Source organism: Pseudophryne corroboree, chromosome 10 (genome assembly GCF_028390025.1).
Source record: "Pseudophryne corroboree isolate aPseCor3 chromosome 10, aPseCor3.hap2, whole genome shotgun sequence".
NCBI lineage: Eukaryota > Metazoa > Chordata > Amphibia > Anura > Myobatrachidae > Pseudophryne > Pseudophryne corroboree.
Window position 1 is genome coordinate 147,907,899 of NC_086453.1, and position 21,714 is coordinate 147,929,612.

At 43.3% G+C, this 21,714-nt stretch overlaps 1 protein-coding gene across 1 annotated transcript in view; it reads right to left on the minus strand.

Annotated features, from left to right (window-relative positions):
- LOC134965241 (uncharacterized) overlaps nucleotides 1-21,714 on the minus strand; it is an 89,930-nt gene that overhangs the window by 58,160 nt on the left and 10,056 nt on the right. Inside the window, exons 3-5 of the mRNA XM_063941739.1 lie at nucleotides 17,223-17,264; nucleotides 16,590-16,640; nucleotides 9,234-9,323 (exon numbers count right to left, since the gene is read on the minus strand). Coding sequence (XP_063797809.1) covers nucleotides 9,234-9,323; nucleotides 16,590-16,640; nucleotides 17,223-17,264 — 183 coding nt within the window. The remainder of the gene's footprint in view (nucleotides 1-9,233; nucleotides 9,324-16,589; nucleotides 16,641-17,222; nucleotides 17,265-21,714) is intronic.

The following is a 21,714-nucleotide window of genomic DNA, read 5'->3' on the forward strand; positions in this document are numbered from 1 at the left end:
ATTCCCAGTGTAAGGCCACATGGTAATGGCTCCTACAGCATCTGAGAGCCAGCTTACCTGGGGATACCCCTGGCTTCCCCTATGGCACTCTGGAGTCAGCAATCCCTCCTAATGCTGACCCATCCATGCCTCTCTAAATACAATGCACAAAATGGAAAGCTGCTCAATCAGATTGTAATGTCTATATCTGCAGATATACGCAACTAAGATCTCCGTATTATCTGACTATTATGTAGTAATATTTTTCACTCGGTGTGCATTAGGGAACACATAGTTTTTTCCTACACAGAATTACCCCTCCCTTTTAGCACCTGAGTGACATTACAATCTGATTGAGCAGCTTTCCATTTTGTGCATTGTATTTAGAGAGGCATGGATGGGTCAGCATTAGGAGGGATTGCTGACTCCAGAGTGCCATAGGGGAAGCCAGGGGTATCCCCAGGTAAGCTGGCTCTCAGATGCTGTAGGAGCCATTACCATGTAGCCTTACACTGGGAATTTAACCCAGACATATTTGTAATTATTTATGGGGTGGGTGTGGGGTGCGGTGACCCCTGTGTCGGTATGTCGATATGGCTGGGCTGCTTCAGGTCGGCACACCCTAACACTTTATTACCACTTATGATTTTCCCTATCACTTTGTATATATTATTTTAATCACACCACTTACATAGCACTTCTGTGCTTCTTATTAACCCCTATTAATTCTCACCTGTGTGCTGACCTGGGATGGCCGACCTGTGCCGACATCGTGGGGTCCTGCACCCCGGACCCATAGCTAGTATTAGGGACCCCCAGTGACGGAGAAGCCTTGTCGATCGGCCTGGGGGCTTAACCCTATATCTGCAGATATACGCAACTAAGTTCTCCGTATTATCTGACTATTATGTAGTAATATTTTTCACTCGGTGTGCATTAGGGAACACATAGTTTTTTCCTACACAGAATTACCCCTCCCTTTTAGCACCTGAGTGACATTACAATCTGATTGAGCAGCTTTCCATTTTGTGCATTGTATTAAGAGAGGCATGGATGGGTCAGCATTAGGAGGGATTGCTGACTCCAGAGTGCCATAGGGGAAGCCAGGGGTATCCCCAGGTAAGCTGGCTCTCAGATGCTGTAGGAGCCATTACCATGTGGCCTTACACTGGGAATTTAACCCAGACATATTTGTAATTATTGATGGGGTGGGTGTGGGGTGCGGTGGCCCCTGTGTCGGTATGGCTGGGCTGCTTCAGGTCGGCACACCCTAACACTTTATTAACACTTATGATTTTCCCTATCACTTTGTATATATTATTTTAATCACACCACTTACATAGCACTTCTGTGCTTCTTATTAACCCCTATTAATTCTCACCTGTGTGCTGACCTGGGGTCGCCGACCTGTGCCGACATCGTGGGGTCCTGCACCCCGGACCCATACCTAGTATTAGGGACCCCCAGTGACGGAGAAGCCTTGTCGATTGGCCTGGGGGCTTAACCCTATATCTGCAGATATACGCAACTAAGATCTCCGTATTATCTGACTATTATGTAGTAATATTTATCACTCGGTGTGCATTAGGGAACACATAGTTTTTTCCTACCCTAGCCCAGCACCCAGCAACTCCCCCCACACACATATACCCTAGCCCTGCCCCAGCAACCTCCCACACACACTTATACCCCAGCCCTGCACCCAGAAACCTCCATCACACAAATAAAGCCCAGCCTTGCACTCAGTAACCTCCATCACACAAATAAAGCCCAGCCCTGCACCCACCAACCCCCCTTACATACACCCCAGCCCTGTCCCAGTCACCTCTGCTGTCTGGATCCATTCCAGTTCTTTTCACTCTGTGTCGGAGCTGGAGTGTGCTGGATGGGGGCGGGGCTACCAGCCAATGGATGTGTGAGACTGCAAGTGAAGAGCAGCAAGCCCAGCAGCAGCTGCAGCTATGAGGTGATGGCCTGCCGGGATTGCACAGAGGAGTCCTGAAGTTGGCCCCAGTGGCGCACCCGGGGGGGGGGGGGTGTTCCGAGCACCCAGAAACCCCCCTCCACCAAACAAAAATATTATTAATGGCTGTCTAGCATTCTCTGCAGCCTGCTGTCTTCCTGGTGGCACTTGTAAGTGCTTAATAAAAGTTTACTTTATTTTAATTGTAGTTCATATATATCCACGTGCATACATATATACACATGTATATATATACATACATACATACATATAAACACATACACACACACACACACACACACACACACACACGCACACATGATATATATACATGTGGATATACAGTAGGCGTGTACTGTATGTATGTATATATATATATATACTTATGTATGCATGTTTAATTTATATATATATATAATAAGAATTTACTTACCGATAATTCTATTTCTCGTAGTCCGTAGTGGATGCTGGGGACTCCGTCAGGACCATGGGGATAGCGGCTCCGCAGGAGACAGGGCACAAAATTAAAAGTTTGACCACTAGGTGGTGTGCACTGGCTCCTCCCCCTATGACCCTCCTCCAAGCCTCAGTTAGGATACTGTGCCCGGACGAGCGTACACAATTAGGAAGGATTTTGAATCCCGGGTAAGACTCATACCAGCCACACCAATCACACTGTACAACTTGAGATCTGAACCCAGTTAACAGCATGATAACAGAGGAGCCTCTGAAAAGATGGCTTCCAACAATAATAACCCGATTTTTGTAACAATAACTATGTACAAGTATTGCAGACAATCCGCACTTGGGATGGGCGCCCAGCATCCACTACGGACTACGAGAAATAGAATTATCGGTAAGTAAATTCTTATTTTCTCTGACGTCCTAAGTGGATGCTGGGGACTCCGTCAGGACCATGGGGATTATACCAAAGCTCCCAAACGGGCGGGAGAGTGCGGATGACTCTGCAGCACCGAATGAGAGAACTCCAGGTCCTCCTTAGCCAGGGTATCAAATTTGTAGAATTTTACAAACGTGTTCTCCCCTGACCACTTAGCTGCTCGGCAGCGTTGTAATGCCGAGACCCCTCGGGCAGCCGCCCAAGGTGAGCCCACCTTCCTTGTGGAGTGGGCATTTACAGATTTTGGCTGTGGCAGGCCTGCCACAGAATGCGCAAGTTGAATTGTGCTACAAATCCAACGAGCAATCGTCTGCTTAGACGCAGGAACACCCAGCTTGTTGGGTGCATACAGTATAAACAGCGAGTTTCTGACCCCAGCCGTCCTTTAAATATATATATATATTTTTAAGGCTCTGACAACGTCGAACAACTTGGAGTCCTCCAAGTCGCTAGAAGCCGCAGGCACCACAATAGGTTGGTTCAGGTGAAATGCTGATACCACCTTAGGGAGAAACTGAGGACGCGTCCGCAGTTCTGCCCTGTCCCAATGGAAAATCAGATATGGGCTTTTGTACGATAAAGCCGCCAATTCTTACACTCTCCTGGCCGAAGCCAGGGCCAGTAGCATGGTCACTTTCCATGTAAGATATTTCAAATCCACCGATTTGAGTGGCTCAAACCAATGGGATTTGAGAAATCCCAAAACTACATTGAGATCCCACGGTGCCACTGGAGGCACAACCGGGCTGTATATGTAGTACTCCTTTGACAAAAGCTTGGACTTCAGGAACTGAAGCCAATTCTTTCTGGAAGAAAATCGACAGGGCCGAAATTTGAACCTTAATGGACCCCAATTTGAGGCCCATAGACAATCCTGTTTGCAGGAAATGTAGGAATCGACCCAGTTGAAATTCCTCCGTCGGAGCCCTCTCCTTCAGGATCCGGCGTTCAACCGCCATGCCGTCAAACGCAGCCGCGGTAAGTCTAGAGGTAGAGTGCACGGATCCTCCGTGCGCATCTCTTGAAGTTCCGGGTACCAAGTCCTTCTTGGCCAATCCGGAGCCACGAGTATCGTTCTTACCCCCCCTCGCCTTATAATTCTCAGTACCTTGGGTATGAGAGGCAGAGGGGGGAACACATACATTGACTGGTACACCCATGGTGTTACCAATGCGTCCCCAGCTATTGCCTGAGGGTCTCTTGACCCGGCGCAATACCTGTCCAGTTTTTTGTTGAGGCGGGACGCCATCATGTCCACCTTTGGTTTTTCCCAACGGTTCACAATCATGTGGAAGACTTCTGGGTGAAGTCCCCACTCTCCCGGGTGGTGATCGTGTCTGCTGAGGAAGTCTGCTTCCCAGTTGTCCACTCCCGGAATGAACACTGCTGACAGTGCTATCACATGATTTTCTGCCCAGCGAAAAATCCTTGCAGCTTCTGCCATTGCCCTCCTGCTTCTTGTGTCGCCCTGTCTGTTTACGTGGGCGACTGCCGTGGTGTTGTCCTACTGGATCAACACCGGCTGACCCTGAAGCAGAGGTCTTGCCAGGCTTAGAGCATTGTAAATTGCCCTTAGCTCCAGTATATTTATGTGAAGTGAAGTCTCCAGGCTTGACCACACTCCCTGGAAATTTCTTCCCTGTGTGACTGCTCCCCAGCCTCTCAGGCTGGCATTCGTGGTCACCAGGACCCAGTCCTGAATGCCGAATCTGCGGCCCTCCAAAAAGGTGAGCACTCTGCAACCACCACAGAAGAGACCCCCTTGTCCTTGGAGACGGGGCTATCCGCTGATGCATCTGAAGATGCGATCCGGACGATTTGTCCAGCAGATCCTACTGAAAGGTTCTTGCGTGGAATCTGCCGAATGGAATCGCTTCGTAAGAAGCCATCATTTACCCAGGACTCTTGTGCATTGATGCACTGACACTTTTCTTGGTTTTAGGAGGTTCCTGACTAGCTCGGATAACTCCCTGGCTTTCTCCTCCGGGAGAAAAACCTTTTTCTGAACTGTGTCCAGAATCATCCCTAGGAACAGCAGACGTGTTGTCGGGATCAGCTGGGATTTTGGAATATTTAGAATCCACCCGTGCTGTTGTAGCACTACTTGGTATAGTGCTACTGCGACCTCTAACTGTTCTCTTGATCTTGCCCTTATCAGGAGAACGTTCAAGTAAGGGATAATTAATACGCCTTTTCTTTGAAGTAGAATCATCATTTCAGCCTTTACCTTGGTAAAGACCCGGGGTGCCGTGGACAATCCAAACGGCAACGTCTGAAACTGATAGTGACAGTTTTGTACCACGAACCTGAGGTACCCTTGGTGTGAAGGGCAAATTGGGACATGGAGGTAAGCATCCTTGATGTCCCAGGACACCATAAAGTCCCCTTCTTCCAGATTCGCTATCACTGCTCTGAGTGATTTCATCTTGAACTTGAACCTTTGTATGTAAGTGTTTAAAAGATTTCAGACTTAGAATAGGTCTCACTGAGCCGTCCGGCTTCGGTACCACAAACAGCGTGGAATAATACCCCTTTCCTTGTTGTAGTAGGGGTACCTTGACTATTACTTGCTGGGAATACAGCTTGTGAATAGCTTCCAACACCGTCTCCCTGTCGGAGGGAGATGTTGGTAAAGCAGACTTCAGGAATCTGCGAGGAAGAGACGTCTCGAATTCCAATCTTGCGAGTGAGCCCACTGCGCGCTGAAATTCTTGAGACGACCCCCCCACCAGACCTGAGTCCGCTTGTAGGGCCCCAGCGACATGCTGAGGACTTTCCAGAAGCGGGGGAAGGCTTCTGCTCCTGGGAAGGAGCTGCTTGCTGCAGTCTCTTACCCTTTCCTTTGCCTCGGGCAGATATGAATGGCCTTTTGCCCGCTTGTTCTTATGAGAACGAAAGGACTGAGGCTGAAAAGACGGTGTCTATTTCTGTTGGGAGGTGACCTGAGGTAAAAAAGGTGGATTTTCCGGCTGTTGCCGTGGCCACCAAGTCCGATAGACCGACCCCAAATAATTCCTCCCCTTTATACGGCAAACTTCCATATGCCGCTTGGAATCCGCATCACCTGACCACTGTCGCGTCCATAAACTTCTTCTGGCAGAAATGGACAGCGCACTTACCCTTGATGCCAGAGTGCCAATATCCCTCTGTGCATCTCGCATATAAAGAAAATGCATCCTTTAAATGCTCTATAGTCAATAAAATATTGTCGCTATTCAGGGTATCAATATTTCCAGTCAGAGATTCCGACCAAACCCCCCCAGCACTGCACATCCATGCTGGGGCGATTGCTGGTCGCAGTATAACATCAGTATGTGTGTATATACTTTTTGGAGTATATTCCAGCCTCCTATCAGCTGGATCTTTGAGGGCGGCCGTATCAGGCGACGGTAACGCCACTTGTTTTGATAAGCGTGTGAGCGCCTTATCTACCCTAGGGGGTGTTTCCCAGCGCGCCCTAACCTCTGGCGGGAAAGGGTATAATGCCAATAACTTCTTTGAAATTAGCAACTTCCTATCGGGGGTAACCCACGCTTCATCACACACTTCAATCAATTTATCTGATTCAGGAAAAACTACAGGTAGTTTTTTTTCACACCCCACATAATACCCATTTTTGTGGTACTTGTAGTATCAGAAATATGTAACGCCTCCTTCATTGCCGTGATTATGTAACGTGTGGCCCTACTGGAAAATACGTTTGTTTCTTCACCGTCGACACTGGAGTCAGTGTCCGTGTCTGTGTCTATGTCGACCGACTGAGGTAATGGGCGTTTTAAAGCCCCTGACGGTGTTTGAGACGCCTGGACAGGTACTAATTGGTTTGCCGGCCGTCTCATATCGTCAACCGACCTTGTAGCGTGTTGACACTATCACGTAATTCCATAAATAAAGCCATCCATTCCGGTGTCGACTCCCTAGGGGGTGACATCCCATTACAGGCAATTGCTCCGCCTCCACTAACATCGTCCTCATACCTGTCGACACACACGTACCGACACACAGCACACACACAGGGAATGCTCTGATAGAGGACAGGACCCCACTAGCCCTTTGGGGAGACAGAGGGAGAGTTTGCCAGCACACACCAAGGCGCTATAATTATACAGGGACAACCTTATAGTAAGTGTTTTCCCTTATAGCAGCTTAATATATATTAATATCGCCAAAATATGCCCCCCCTCTCTGTTTTAACCCTGTTTCTGTAGTGCAGTGCAGGGGAGAGCCTGGGAGCCTTCCCACCAGCGGATCTGTGTGGGAAAAATGGCGCTGTGTGCTGAGGAGATAGGCCCCGCCCCCTTCACGGCGGGCTCTTCTCCCGTTTTTTTCTGTAATCCTGGCGGGGGTTAAATACATCCATATAGCCCAGGGGCTATATGTGATGTATTTTTAGCCAGTAAAGGTAATTACATTGCTGCCCAGGGCGCCCCCCCCCAGCGCCCTGCACCCTCAGTGACCGCGGTGTGAAGTGTGCTGAGAGCAATGGCGCACAGCTGCAGTGCTGTGCGCTACCTTAAGAAGACTGGGACGTCTTCAGCCGCCGATTTCTGGACCTCTTCTCTCTTCAGCATCTGTAAGGGGGCCGGCGGCGCGGCTCCGGTGACCCATCCAGGCTGTACCTGTGATCGTCCCTCTGGAGCTAGTGTCCAGTAGCCTAAGAAGCCAATTCATCCTGCACGCAGGTGAGTTCGCTTCTTCTCCCCTTAGTCCCGCGTTGCAGTGAGCCTGTTGCCAGCAGGACTCACTGAAAATAAAAAACCTAACAAACTTTTATTCTAAGCAGCTCTTTAGGAGAGCCACCTAGATTGCACCCTTCTCGGCCGGGCACAAAAACCTAACTGAGGCTTGGAGGAGGGTCATAGGGGGAGGAGCCAGTGCACACCACCTAGTGGTCAAACTTTTAATTTTGTGCCCTGTCTCCTGCGGAGCCGCTATCCCCATGGTCCTGACGGAGTCCCCAGCATCCACTTAGGACGTCAGAGAAATATATGTGTGTATATATATATATATATATATATATACATACATACATACACTGCTCAAAAAAATAAAGGGAACACTTAAACAACACAATGGGGGTCATTCCGAGTTGTTCGCTCGTTATATTTATCTCGCAACGGAGCGATTAGTCGCTAATGCGCATGCGCAATGTCCGCAGTGCGACTGCGCCAAGTAAATTTGCTATGCAGTTAGGTATTTTACTCACGGCATTGCGAGGTTTTTTCTTCGTTCTGGTGATCGTAATGTGATTGACAGGAAGTGGGTGTTTCTGGGCGGAAACTGGCCATTTTATGGGTGTGTGCGAAAAAATGCTACCGTTTCTGGGAAAAACGCGGGAGTGGCTGGAGAAACGGAGGAGTGTCTGGCCGAACGCTGGGAGTGTTTGTGATGTCAAACCAGGAACGAAACTGACTGAACTGATCGCAGTTCCCGAGTAAGTGTGAAGCTACTCAGAAACTGCTAAGAAGTGTCTATTCGCAATTTTGCTAATCTTTCGTTCGCAATTTTGATAAGCTAAGATTCACTCCCAGTAGGCGGCGGCTTAGCGTGTGCAAAGCTGCTAAAAGCAGCTTGCGAGCGAACAACTCGGAATGAGGGCCAATGTAACTCCAAGTCAACACACTTCTGTGAAATCAAATTGTCCACTTAGGAAGCAACACTGATTGACAATCAATTTCACATGCTGTTGTGCAAATAGAATAGACAACAGGTGGAAATTATAGGCAATTAGCAAGACACCCCAATAAAGGAGTTGTTCTGCAGGTGGTGACCACAGACCACTTCTGAGCTCCTATGCTTTCTGGCTGATGTTTTGGTCACTTTTGAAAGCCGGTGGTGCTTTCACTCTAGTGGTAGCATGAGACGGAGTCTACAACCCACGGCTCAGGTAGTGCAGCTCATCCACCATGGCACATCAATGCGAGCTGTGGCAAGAAGGTTTGCTGTGTCTGTCAGCATAGTGTCCAGAGCATGGAGGCGCTACCAGGAGACAGGCCAGTACATCAGGAGACGTGGAGGAGGCTGTAGGAGGGCAACAACCCAGCAGCAGGACCGCTACCTCTGCCTTTGTGCAAGGAGGAGCAGGAGGAGCACTGCCAGAGCCCTGCAAAATGACCTCCAGCAAGCCACAAATGTGCATGTGTCTACTCAAACGATCAGAAACAGACTCCATTGCACCAAAGACTGTCCAGGAGTTGGCGGATGCTTTAGTCCAGGTCTGGGAGGAGATGCCAATGGTGCTCTTTTTTGCGTATGCATTGCAATTTTGTCAATGCATATGCATCTGGGAGGCTCTTATTATGCAATTTTTAGCAATACAGATTTGCAAAAAATCGCTATCTCAGCCTCAATTCTGATCCATAGGGAATTAGGCCCATAATCGGTACTTACTTTTTTTTCTAAAGATGCATACCAGTATGATTACTAGAATGAGCAAAATGAGGATGCCACATAGAGATGAAATAACAGGAACCCAAAGAGCTAAAAATTTGAAAAGAAAACCAAATTTAGACAAGCATTTTTTAATCAGTAAACCTATGTTATGTATGTTAGCAAAACACTGTACAAAACATTGCCCCTGAGCGGAATTCACAAACGCCTTTCAAAAAATCACTAAGTTTTCTTAAAATGGTATGAACACGATTATTATTATTTATTTATTAACAGTTTCTTATATAGTGCAGCAAATTCCATTGCGCTTTACAATTGGAAATAACAATGATATAACAAAAGTGGGTAATAACAAACAGCCATAGAGGTAGGAGGGCCCTGCTCGCAAGCTTACAATCTATAGGGAAATAGGCATGGATACACAAGGAGAGTTGCTATCTATTGCATAGTTGTCCACCAGATTGCAAAGGTTCTTGGTGGGCTGTATGATATGGTCACACAGCAATGATGAACCAGGGTCGGGAGGAAGGTAAAGTGAAGAATGAAAATACATGTGAGGATATGTGTGGACTGTGCAGAGTAGACGCAATTTAATAGGAAAGTTTGTGAAAGTTATGTGGGCGGTTCTGGAATTTGATACACTTGCCTGAAGAGGTGAATTTTCAGGGAACGCTTGAAGGTTTGGAGACTAGAGGAGAGTCTATTGTGCATGGTAGGGTATTCCACAGAGTAGGTGCAGCCTGAAGAAAGTCCTGAGTGGGAGCGAGTAATGAGTGTGGATGCGAGTAATGAGTGTGGATGAGAGACACAAATCTTGTGAAGAGCGAAGAGCTCGGGTTGGGAGATATTTTGAGATAAGCGAAGTAATGTATGTTTGTGTAGTTTGGTTAATGGCCTTATGTGTGAGTAAAAGTATTTTTTATTGAATATGGTAGAATACAGGTAACCCATGGAGGGAATGACAGAGTGGATCTGCAGACGATGAACATCTAGCGAGGAAGATTAGCCTCGCAGCTGCATTCAGAATGGATTGTAGTGGTGAGAGTCTTGTTTTGGGAAGACCAGTTAGGAGACTATTGCAATAATCAATGCGGTCGATAATGAGAGCATAGACTAGAGTTTTATGAGTGTCTTGTGTAAGGTATGGTCGTATTTTGGATATGTTTTTTATATGCATGTAACATGATTTTGAGACAGATTGAATGTGGGGAACAAAGGACAGATCAGAGTCAAGGATGACACCTAGGCAGCGAGCTTGTGGGGTAGGGTTGATTGTCGAGTTTTCAACAGTGATAGAGATATCAGGTTGGTACCTACTATTGGCCGGTGGAAATATAATTAACTCTGTTTTTTAAATATTAAGTTTGAGGTGGCGAGATGTCATCCAAGATGAAATGGCAGAAAGGCATTCAGTGACGCAGCCCAGTACATATAGAGACAAATCAGGTGAGGATAGGTAGATTTGAGTATCATCTGTGTACAGATGATACTGAAATCCAAAAGAGCTGATTAGTTTACCAAAAGATGAGGTATAGATTGAGAAAAGCAGAGGACCTAAGACTGAGCCTTGCGGTACTCCAACTGAAAGAGGTAGCGAAGAGGAAGTATATTCAGAGAAGCGAACAATGAAGGAGCGATTAAATAGGTAGGATAGAAACCAAGAAAGGGCTTTGTCTTTAAGCAGATAGATCTAGAAGAATAAGAAGTGAGTAATGGCCTTTAGACTTTGTAGTGACCAAATCATTTACCACTTTAGTCAGTGCTGTCTCTGTGGAATGTTGGGAACGGAAGCCTGACTGAAGTGGGTCCAATAAAGTGTATGAGTTAAAAAAGTATGTGAGTCGAGTGTAGGCAAGTCTCTCAAGTAGCTTAGAGAGACAAGGGAGCTGAGAGATAGGGCGGTAGTTTGAGCGAGAGTTAGGGTCAGAATTTTGTTTTTTCCAAATGGGAGTAATCACTGCATGCTTGAAGAGTGAAGGAAAAATACCAGTAGAGAGAGAGAGAGATTACAGATGTTAGTTAAGGTAGGGATGAGCACCGGACACAGAGCTTTACTTATTTGTGAGGGTAAAGGATCAAGAGGAGAGGTAGTAGAGAAGCAGGATGAGACGAGTGATGATACTTCATCTTAATTTGTGGGATCAAATGAAGAGAGAGTGCCAGAGGGCTCAGGTAAAGAACTGAGCAGATCACTGGCTGCCGAAGAGCATACCATTTCATCTCGGATCTTATCAATCTTCTTATTGAAGTAGGAAGCATGATCTTGTGCCTTGATAGTGGCTGGTGGGGTAGATGAGGGAGGATTCAGAAGTGATTTAAATGTATTAAAGAGTCATTTGAGGTTAGAGTCTTAAGCAGAGATGAGAGTTTGGAAATATGTTTGTTTGGCAGTGTCCAGGGCATTTCTATAAGACTGGTAGACAGTCTTATATGTGAGGAAGTTGCTGGAAACACGAGAAATATGAGATTTACGCCACTGACGTTCAAGCTTACGTGTGAGTTTTTGTAGATGTCTTGTTAATTTAGAGTGCCATGGTTGACATCTAGGCCTACTTGGAGTGTGATGAGTAGCTGTAGCCACTTCATCAAGGGTTATTTCTAGAGTCTGGTTCAGGTGTGATACAATTATCTCAGGAGAGGTAAATGCAGAAATAGGTGAAAGCAGTTGTTGGAGTGAGGTGGAAAGTTTTTGAAGATTAATTGTGTTAATATTTCTGCAGATTTGAGGAAGATTGGAGGACTTCAGCAACACAGAGTTTGAATTAATAGAGGAGAGCATGCAGGTGATAAGGTTGTGAATTGAGCGGGGGAAAGGAGTGTTAGTGAGTTCAGAAACGGAGCATAGTCTTGTGAATACTAGATCAAGGCAGTGGCCCTCCTGATGAGTAGAGGACTCGGTCCATTGGGAGAGGTCGAGAGAGGAGGTTAGAGAGAGAAGTTTGGAGGCATGAGCAGCAGATTTTGGACAATCAATAGCAATATTAAAATCACCCATGATGATGGTGGTGATGTCAGAGGATAGGAAGTGAGGGAGCCAGGCAGAAAAACCTTCCAGAAATTGTTTGGGCGATAGCTGCAACATGCAGAGAGAAAGGAGAGTAAATCCTGATGGAATGTATTTCAAATGATGTAAATGTGAGTGATGGAACCTGTGGTAGAAGAGTATATGAGAAAGATTGGGAAAGTAATAATCCAACCCTACCTCCTTCATGGTTACCAGGCCTAGAGGAGTGTGTGAAGTGGAGACCACCATGTGACAGTGCTGCAGGAAAGGCCGTGTCTGATTGTGTGAGCCATGATTCTGTTATAGCCAGCAGATTGAAGCTGCTAGATATGAAGAGGTCATGGATGGATGTAAATTTGTTACAAATGCCTGTTTACTGGTGTTGTTCTCCGCTGTATGTTAACTGAGCATGACAGAGCAAATGACAAACACAGGTATGTACAGTCACATGCAAATCCCAAATTACTGTCACTGGTTTTATACAAAATTGGTTGCATTCTGTTGTTAGAGGTCATAAGGATTGTAGTTTGAAAGATATATACATATGTTTAAATGCACAGATGATTTTGATTGATGAAAGGAAGGGTGGTTGTTTTGTTGCAATGTTGGTTGGATGTTTCTCTCTGTTTTCATCCTGTTTAAGTCCAGGGTAAGTCTATATCATAATATTTTCTTAACCCTTTTAAAACAACCCTTCTAAGGCAACCCTGTTCAGACAGGCTGTTCAGCCTAGCATCTTTCTTTAGGAATGTTAAGTATCCATGTGTGTCTAATAATTGCAATCAATGCCTAACACCCCACCTCCAGTTACAGAGCATGCAATAAAACTCAACTAAAACAAACACTGAGATTGGAGTTTACCAACTATTTCATAATATTCATGAATTATAAATACTATTACTGTATTATTATAAATACTATTACATGATATAAATACTATTACATGATGTTCATGAATTATAAATACTATTACTATTCAAATGTTAAATGGTATTACTTTATCATTATCATCAAGGAGATTCACTTAATTGCTTGATTAAAAAAACAGAAACTCAATTTGTAAAAGTCTGCTGTATTATTGCTTTAAAAGTCAATGTAAAGCCCCACACTAGATGAGAAAGTAAAAGATATCGCTCAGAAGGGCCAATCTGAGCAAGGTCTTTTACAATCTTGTCCATTGTGTTCACTCAGTGTTGTTAAGGATGCTCGCTTTCTCGCATCGGTAATGACCCCCTCCCTCGTCTGAACATGTACAGACGAGGGACGTCCTCGTTAACGACAGCCACGCTGCAGATGCAGCATGTGTGTCGAGCATGTGTGTCGTTTCCCTGTCGCCGCCCCGCCGTCACTCACTTCCTCGCTGGCATTGGCAAGTGTGTATGCACTTGCCGATGCCGACACCCCGCCGGGTCCCCGCCGTCACCAATATCGGCGTTAACGCGGATGGTGTAGTGTGGACTGGGCTTAAGGCATTTCAAAATACACATTTTGTATAAAATTATACAGAAACATTACATTGCTATTTTTCTATTGCTATTTTGCCCATACAGTATACATATGTTATGATGACTAGGCTGATTAAAATGATAAGCGGCATGTGTACATTCTGTTTGCAAATTCAGCTGTTTCTGAATACGAAATGCTATTGTTACAGTGTCAGTGGAAAACACTGTGATGTAGCATTTGGTATACAGATACAGCCACAGTCACACACATAATTTCCTCCAGACATATATTATTTTAATCAGCATAGTCTGCTTGTGTGGTACTAGGCGCAACTAGAAGGGCAGCTTAATGTGACTGCAGCAACAATTAAGGAGGACACAACTACAGTATATATCCAGGGGCAAATACAGGATTTCTAGAGGGGGCTTTCCAAATGCATTCCACAATCTCCCACTCTGTGGAATATTTGAGCAAGTGCAGGAGTCTGGGAAAGTGATAGCAAACCCAATACCGACCCTGGGCATATATGTACACATTGGCTTTTTTATACACTAAATACTGTACGTAGATCGTCTTTAATATAGGCTGTATCAAGAATATTTAATATAAATAACATAAGTGGTCAGGAAAAGGTTAAACGTCCCATAATGTATAAATACACATACATAATAGAACCTGTAGGAGACAGAACTGAGCTTTATAAGCTCACATTCTCCCATCTCATAGTAAGGCTCCTGTCTTTTCCTCCTGGCAGCTACTCTCTAGACCAGAGCATTGATTGAGGGCTCAGATCCAAACACACAGCATACTTGGTAGATGAAGTTGGTACCACTGGGCATTTGCAACACCCAGTCTGTCCCTTTAACTATATGTTTTGGTGGCAGCTCTAGTAATCATATTATATACTGTTACTGTTGTTAAAACAATAATACAGGTTGAGTATTCCTTATCCAAAATGCTTCGGACCAGAGGTATTTTGGATATCAGATTTTTCCGTATTTTGGAATAATTGCATACCATAATGAGATATCTTGGTGATGGGACCTAAATCTAAGCACAGAATGCATTTATGTTTCATATACACCTTATACACACAGTCTGAAGGTCATTTTATCCAATATTTAGTATAACTTTGTGCATTAACCAAAGTGTGTCTACATTCACACAATTCATTTATGTTTCATATACACCTTATACACACAGCCTGAAGGTCATTTAATACAATATTTTTTTATAACTTTGTGTATTAAACAAAGTTTGTGTACATTGAGCCATCAAAAAACAAAGGTTTCGCTATCTCACTCTAACTCAAAAAAGTCAGTATTTCGGAATATTTGGATATGGGATACTCAACCTGTAATAGAAAAAAACCTTAGTCACAAAAGAGTTATGTTGGTAAAGTAATATGGGGGTAATTCAGAGTTGATCGCAGCAGCAAATTTGTAAGCAGTTGGGCAAAACCATTTGCACTGCAGGGGGTGCAAATATAACATTTGCAGAGAGAGTTATATTTTGGTGGGTTATTTTGTTTCTGTGCAGGGTAAATACTGGATGCTTTATTTTTACACTGCAATGTAGATTTCAGTTTGAACACACCCCACCCAAATCTAACTTTCACTGCACATGTTATATCTGCCCCCCTGCAGTAGATATGGTTTTGCCCAACTGCTAACAAATTTGCTGCTGCGATCAACTCTGAATTACCCCATATATGCATTAGTTTACACAGCTTCATCTAATATATTCAGTAAGATCATAAGTTATAAAGTCCAGAGGGCGTGATGTTGCACCTGTATCTGTAAGCAATGTAATTAGCCAGCATAATGACTCAGGTGGATAGTATTCATTTTGCCACAAGGTCCAGTTAGTTAGTTAGTTACCACAAGATGGGGAATTAATCCAAGGTTAGGTCTAAATTCAAGTGGGCTAAAGGACCTGTCACATGACAGGGCAGGAGAGGGGGAGGAGCAAGGAAGGAAGAAGGGACCCAAACGGACCCTCGCGGGCTCACTGCACTTCGGGCACGGTGGCTCGCTTCGCTCACCACCTGGTTACTAAAGGCAGCCAGTGGTGGTGTGAATAGTGAAACTGCAAGCCCCCGGCCTTGCTCCTTCCTCTGGGCGTGAAAGGTCCTTTAGCCCACTAGGATTTAGCAACTACCATTAATCCAAGCTGTCCTTTTAGCAAGAATCCTCGCAATACGTATAGGGCAGGAGGTGGTGTCCACTATCTGCAGATGTTCATTAACTGCAATGAAGTCTAGTCCAAGGTCCAACAGTAGTGTAGTCAGGCAAAATATATTCACAGATGAAGAAAGGCTTAACACGTTTTGTTGAGTAACACTGCTCCGCTTCCTCAGAAGTCATCTAATAACTATTTTATTGATTTTAAATGATGACTCTAGCAGCGCTATCCACATTTTATTGTCTGTATATCGTTTGTTTTAGGAGACTAACAATCTCCTGGACGGCTGCACTCTGACAGCGCCAAGGCAATCTTGTGTATATACATACAAGTATTGTGCATGTCAAACACATTTCTCAGTCTTTTGTGTTTGTGATACACATGACTTGTCTTCTTACATCTCCCTGAACACACACATGCCTACTCACCAAACTTACCAGAATTTATGCATCAGAAGCAGCAGCACACCAGCCAGTACAGATCACTGACGGGAGCAGAGGCCATTGTATCATAAGGCCCTGTTCAGTCATGATATGATTAGTAGGACTCTAAACAGGGGATCGGGCTACGGTACAGGGGGGATTGGCCCATCAGGAGGGTTTCTCTTCAGAGAAGAAATGACTTAACACTTGCACATTACACTTGTGAAAGCCTGTACAGCTCTTTCAATGTTTGACAAAGGGTCATATTAATAGTGGCACAGAGAAAATTAAAGTACTAACCACTTTGGCCATGTCTTGTTGCTAGTTCCATTGTATTGTCCGTTGTTATGTCTATATGTATAAAAAAAAAACAGTTTAGACTTTCTGGAAACATGTCAATTGATGTATTTACCATAGGATTTAATAGAAAGTGGTACTATATTATCTGTATACAGGTTGAGTATCCCATATCCAAAATGCTTGGGACCAGAAGTATTTTGGATATCGGATTTTTCCGTATTTTGGAATAATTACATACCATAATGAGATATCATGGCGATAGGACCCAAGTCTAAGCACAGAATGCATTTATGTTCCATATACACCTTATACACACAGCCTGAAGGTCATTTAAAACAATATTTTTAATAACTTTGTGTAATAAACAAAGTTTGTGTACATTGAGCCATCAGAAAACAAAGGTTTCCTATCTCACTCTCACTCAAAAAATTCTGTATTTCGGAATATTTGGATATGGGATACTCAACCTATAATAGATGAGAATACAATGATTTTGGCCACTCCACCTCTCATTTTTGTCACTGTTGTAATGGATACTGATATGAAGAAAAAGTATGCTGAAAATGCATAATAAAGTTACTGTATATGAAACAGCACTTGCAGTATAATTGTCTGTGTAAATGCATGACTTACCTGCAGGGACAGTTGGTGTGGCTTCTGTAAGTGGATAATTTACTGAATAGAAAAAATAAGAATCAGAAAATTTTGAAGATTGATTAACTCGTAAGAAATAATTGAACATAAATTGAACATAATATACTGTATATGATTTAAAAAGAAAGAATAAATAAATATATATATATATATATATATATTCACAGTGGTCAAAGGGAATATAGAAGTGAGGGTATGGAAAACTGAATAGAATTGGTGCCGGTCCGACGTACGTTATCTACCCTTCCCTTCCAGATCTGCCACTGTGATACACATATTGTTATGATAATTGCCGGAACTGTCAGTGTTAAATTATGTACAGAAAGGATGCATTCACTGCTATGTGCATGGCTGTCTGGAGATCCTACAGGATCTGATACTGGAGTGGGCAATGGCACTTGTGTATGGCCGCATCTCATTGTCAATACGGGTCTCACCTTACATGTTGCGATGCCATAAAAGTGCACCATTTAAGGGGGCACAGCCACACCATCGCAGGGGAATAGCAGGACCTCCTACTTGTGCGCTTCTAGGAGTCCTACAGTAATCTTTGAAGTGGTGTTACATATGCAAAAAAGGCGTGATATCATACAAGATGGGCATGGTTTGGCAAGCCAGGGGATTGGCCTGGTTGGATCAGGAGCATGACCTATTTTTGTTATTTATTTTGTATTACAGTAAGGTTTAATTGTATTTACTGAAAAGAGTGACCAGACAAACAATAATGTATATTTTGGTGTCTTGTATATGAATGCCATATGGATATAAAGCATACTTACATAGCTATCATTTTCTTTCAATAACATCTTTTGACTAAAATTTGAAATGTTATTTTAGCAACTTCAGAAACATGTATGGCCCCATGGGTTTGCACTGAAGTGATTGTAGCTATTTTGTTCACTATAACAATAATTAAAGTGGAAGAAGCCTAACTATGCCTAAACAGCACAATTAAACATATTGTATTTATATAACAGTATGGCGACCAAAGGTCGCCACCGGGTCCAATGCATGGCGAGCACAGCGAGCCTGCGAGGGGACAGGCTGTGCTCGCTGCCAGGATTCCGCCTGTGGGGATCCCGGCGTCGGTCTCATGACTGCCGTGATCCCCACTGCCGGGCCGATCCCCTGTGGAGCATCATCTGCTCCTTAAACATACGCTCCATTTTACCTACAGTACATACAGTTTACTACAGGGACATATCATTTTAATATAACACCACAAATTTTGATGTGCACGTTAGGCAATGGCAGATTCTAAAGATTTTCCTGCCTGTGTGTGATTAAACACAGGACCAGGGACCATGTACCGACGGGTGCGGGATGATACATAGACAGTGTCTAGTTAGACAGTCAATAGATAGACACCACATGTTAGACAGACATTAGGTCGACAGGGTCAGAAGGTCGACAGTGTCAAAAGGTCGACATGAAACATATAGACAATACAAAAGGTCGACAGGGTCAAAAGGTCGACGTGAAAATGGTCAACACAAAAAATGTAGACACCATTTTTATTGCATTTTTGTGGTTTGTGTGGATAGTTATGTCATCTGGGACCCCCAGTTGTAGAAAGGCATCCCCTCGTGGGGCTCGCTTCACTTGCCACGCTTCGGGGCTCAGTGGCTCGCTGCGCTCGCCACAAGGTTTCTAACCAACTCTATGCCGACATGGATAGAGAAGGTATGAAATAGTCCCAAAACATGTAAAATAAAAAAAACATGTGTCTACCATTTTCATGTCGACGTTTTGACCCTGTCGACTTATTGTCTGTCTAACATGTGGTGTCTATCTATTGACTGTCTAACTAGACACTGTCTATCTATCATCCGGATACCATACCGACATGTAGTACAATTTGGACACCTAAAGCGTCACAATTACACTATTTTTTTCTCCTTATTCATCATTGCTATATCTGTTTTCATTAAAATATCTTTGAGATTCCTCCCATGTGTATAAAAGAGCTTTGATTTAATGATAATAAATCTGCATTGCTAGATATGATAGACCACAATTCTTAGTTTGCTGTTTAATGATATCACTTCCCTGATTATAATGATTTACCCAAGGGTTGTTCTTAAATAATTTTTGATCTTTATTAGTAGATCTTAACAGTGCCTCCTGTGTTATTTTTAGAGATTTATTCCTTTGCTGTAAAATGGTCTGTTTAGAATACTCTCTCTATTATATATCTATATACTGTATAAAAGTGAAAATATGTATATTTGTTCTTCATCGGCTCCTACATGGCTTGATGGATCTGGACAAAACTTGACACACATACCCTTCATTATCCAACTTAAACTACTGTTGGGGTTTAAACTAACAAAATCCACCCCTTTCGGGGCTTGGGCCATATATCTAATATATATTAAATTCATTGGTCTGTTTGTTTGTCCGGTTATGCATTCAGACACCCCTGCTCCATATGGGATGAAACTAATGTGCTGTGGTTCAGTTGGATCCTAGCCAGGTTTTAGTGGGGTTAGGGTCTCGTTCGGACCTCACAGCGGAATGTGCTGGGCAGAACTTTGACCCAGGGAGCCTGTTCTGGGCCTTACACTGGATGGAGTTGGAAAAAACTTCACAAAGTGGTAACATTGGATCCCAGAAGACATACTAGAGGGTTGGGGTCTCAGACGGACCTCCTGTTAATGTATGCTGGGCACAACTTTGACCCAGGGAGCCTGTTCTGGGCTTTCCACTGGATGGATTGGAACAAAACCTCACAGAGTGATAACATTGGATCCCAGGAAACATATTAGAGAGTTGGGTTACCGGCCAGACCTCCCGTTGGTGTATGCAGGGCAGAACTTTGACAAAATAACTGACAGAAATAACAATAGTACATTGACATGAAATGACTGACTGAAATAACTGTATATCAATGAACTAAAATAACTGACAGAAATGGAGGTGAGAAGACAAAAAAACTGTTTACCCAAAAGCCTTGGAATAGCTACATTAATAATAGAAAGAAACATTTAAACCCATCTCGCAATGGAAAAGTGATTATAAAACTGAAAAGAAAGAAAAGCTGGGGATTAGAGCTACTGACGACACCCTAAAAACAAAAGCGGCACTTGGCAGCCATCTCATGGGTGTGTTGGAAGAGCTACAGTACTAAGCTAATAATTATTTTTAATATGTTAATAGTTATATCCAACTCATTGATTACTTAATAACTGGAAAATTTAAACCCGGGCAACACCAAAAAATACCCTTATCTTGCACTCGGCATTCAGCTGCAACTCTTGAAAGAATCTCTGTTAGTAGGAACCAATACAATACGTAAACATAAAACAATTCCAGAGTGCTCTAATATATTGTGAAGTTGGATTATATCCTATTTTCACATATTCACATTTAAATGACCATCAGTATAATAGATTTTCTTGAAGGATAATTGAGAAATTCCTTATACAGTATGTACGGTTCTTTTTATTCTGGCAATTATAATCCCATAATGGTCTGGAAGGCAATCCTGTAAGAACTACCATCTCACCAAAAAGATCGCCCAAAGAAAGAGCCAAATGGCCAATCAGTAAGAGATACCAAATATTTATTTTCAATTTTAAAATAATTCAGGTGTAAGCTAAGGGAAGGATCCTCACTGAATTGGACAATGGACTTTTAACTGATAAAACCCTACGCGTTCATCCTGAGGACTTCTTCAGTAGGTATTGAAGGACATCTAAAAGATAAGTACAGAATAATTTCCAGTATAGCTTTGTTCAACAAATCGATTTATGACTCTAAAGGTATAAAATCAGAATTGGTAATAAAGTAGGATACAGGATGTTTTTTATCCAAAAATGGCTAAATCCAGTTAATGTATCATTATGCCAGATTTATAGATAAAATTAGGCTTCTTTGAACTCCATGTGCCCCAGATATAAAGGAAATAAGGATTGTCCTATAACAGCGTTATCTGAAAGTATAATTGAAGTGAAACCCTCAATGGACCTCAAAAATGATACAGAGCAGGCGCTCTCCCTCTTATTAACATCATGAACAGGTTAATGCACGGTGCCAGCAATAATTGGATGTAAGGATCGAACCTAGCGCATGCAGGAGCAGTGCTCTCCCCTGTATAAAGTGGTCATTAGAAAAAGGAAAATTTCCATTTAAAAATGAAAGGGACATACACATATATATTGAACTCCCAATGCACATAATACCTGGAAGCTCTGTCCGAAAAATTCCTATTAAGGACTATTACAGCATATATTTGAAGGGTCGGTGACAAGCAGTGGTAATATATGTGTGTGTTCAGTCATTTTATTTATTTATGTTTGTGTTTTTAATAAATTTGACAACTTTTATATATTTTATGATGGTTTAAATGCGCTCCCTAAGGTGGAATACTCCACTATATCTTTTCAAAAGCTTATACTGCTTGCCAGAAACTAAGCCTGTTTACTGATGTGAGACGTGCTGAGTACACACTTAGAGGTCTATCCAATGC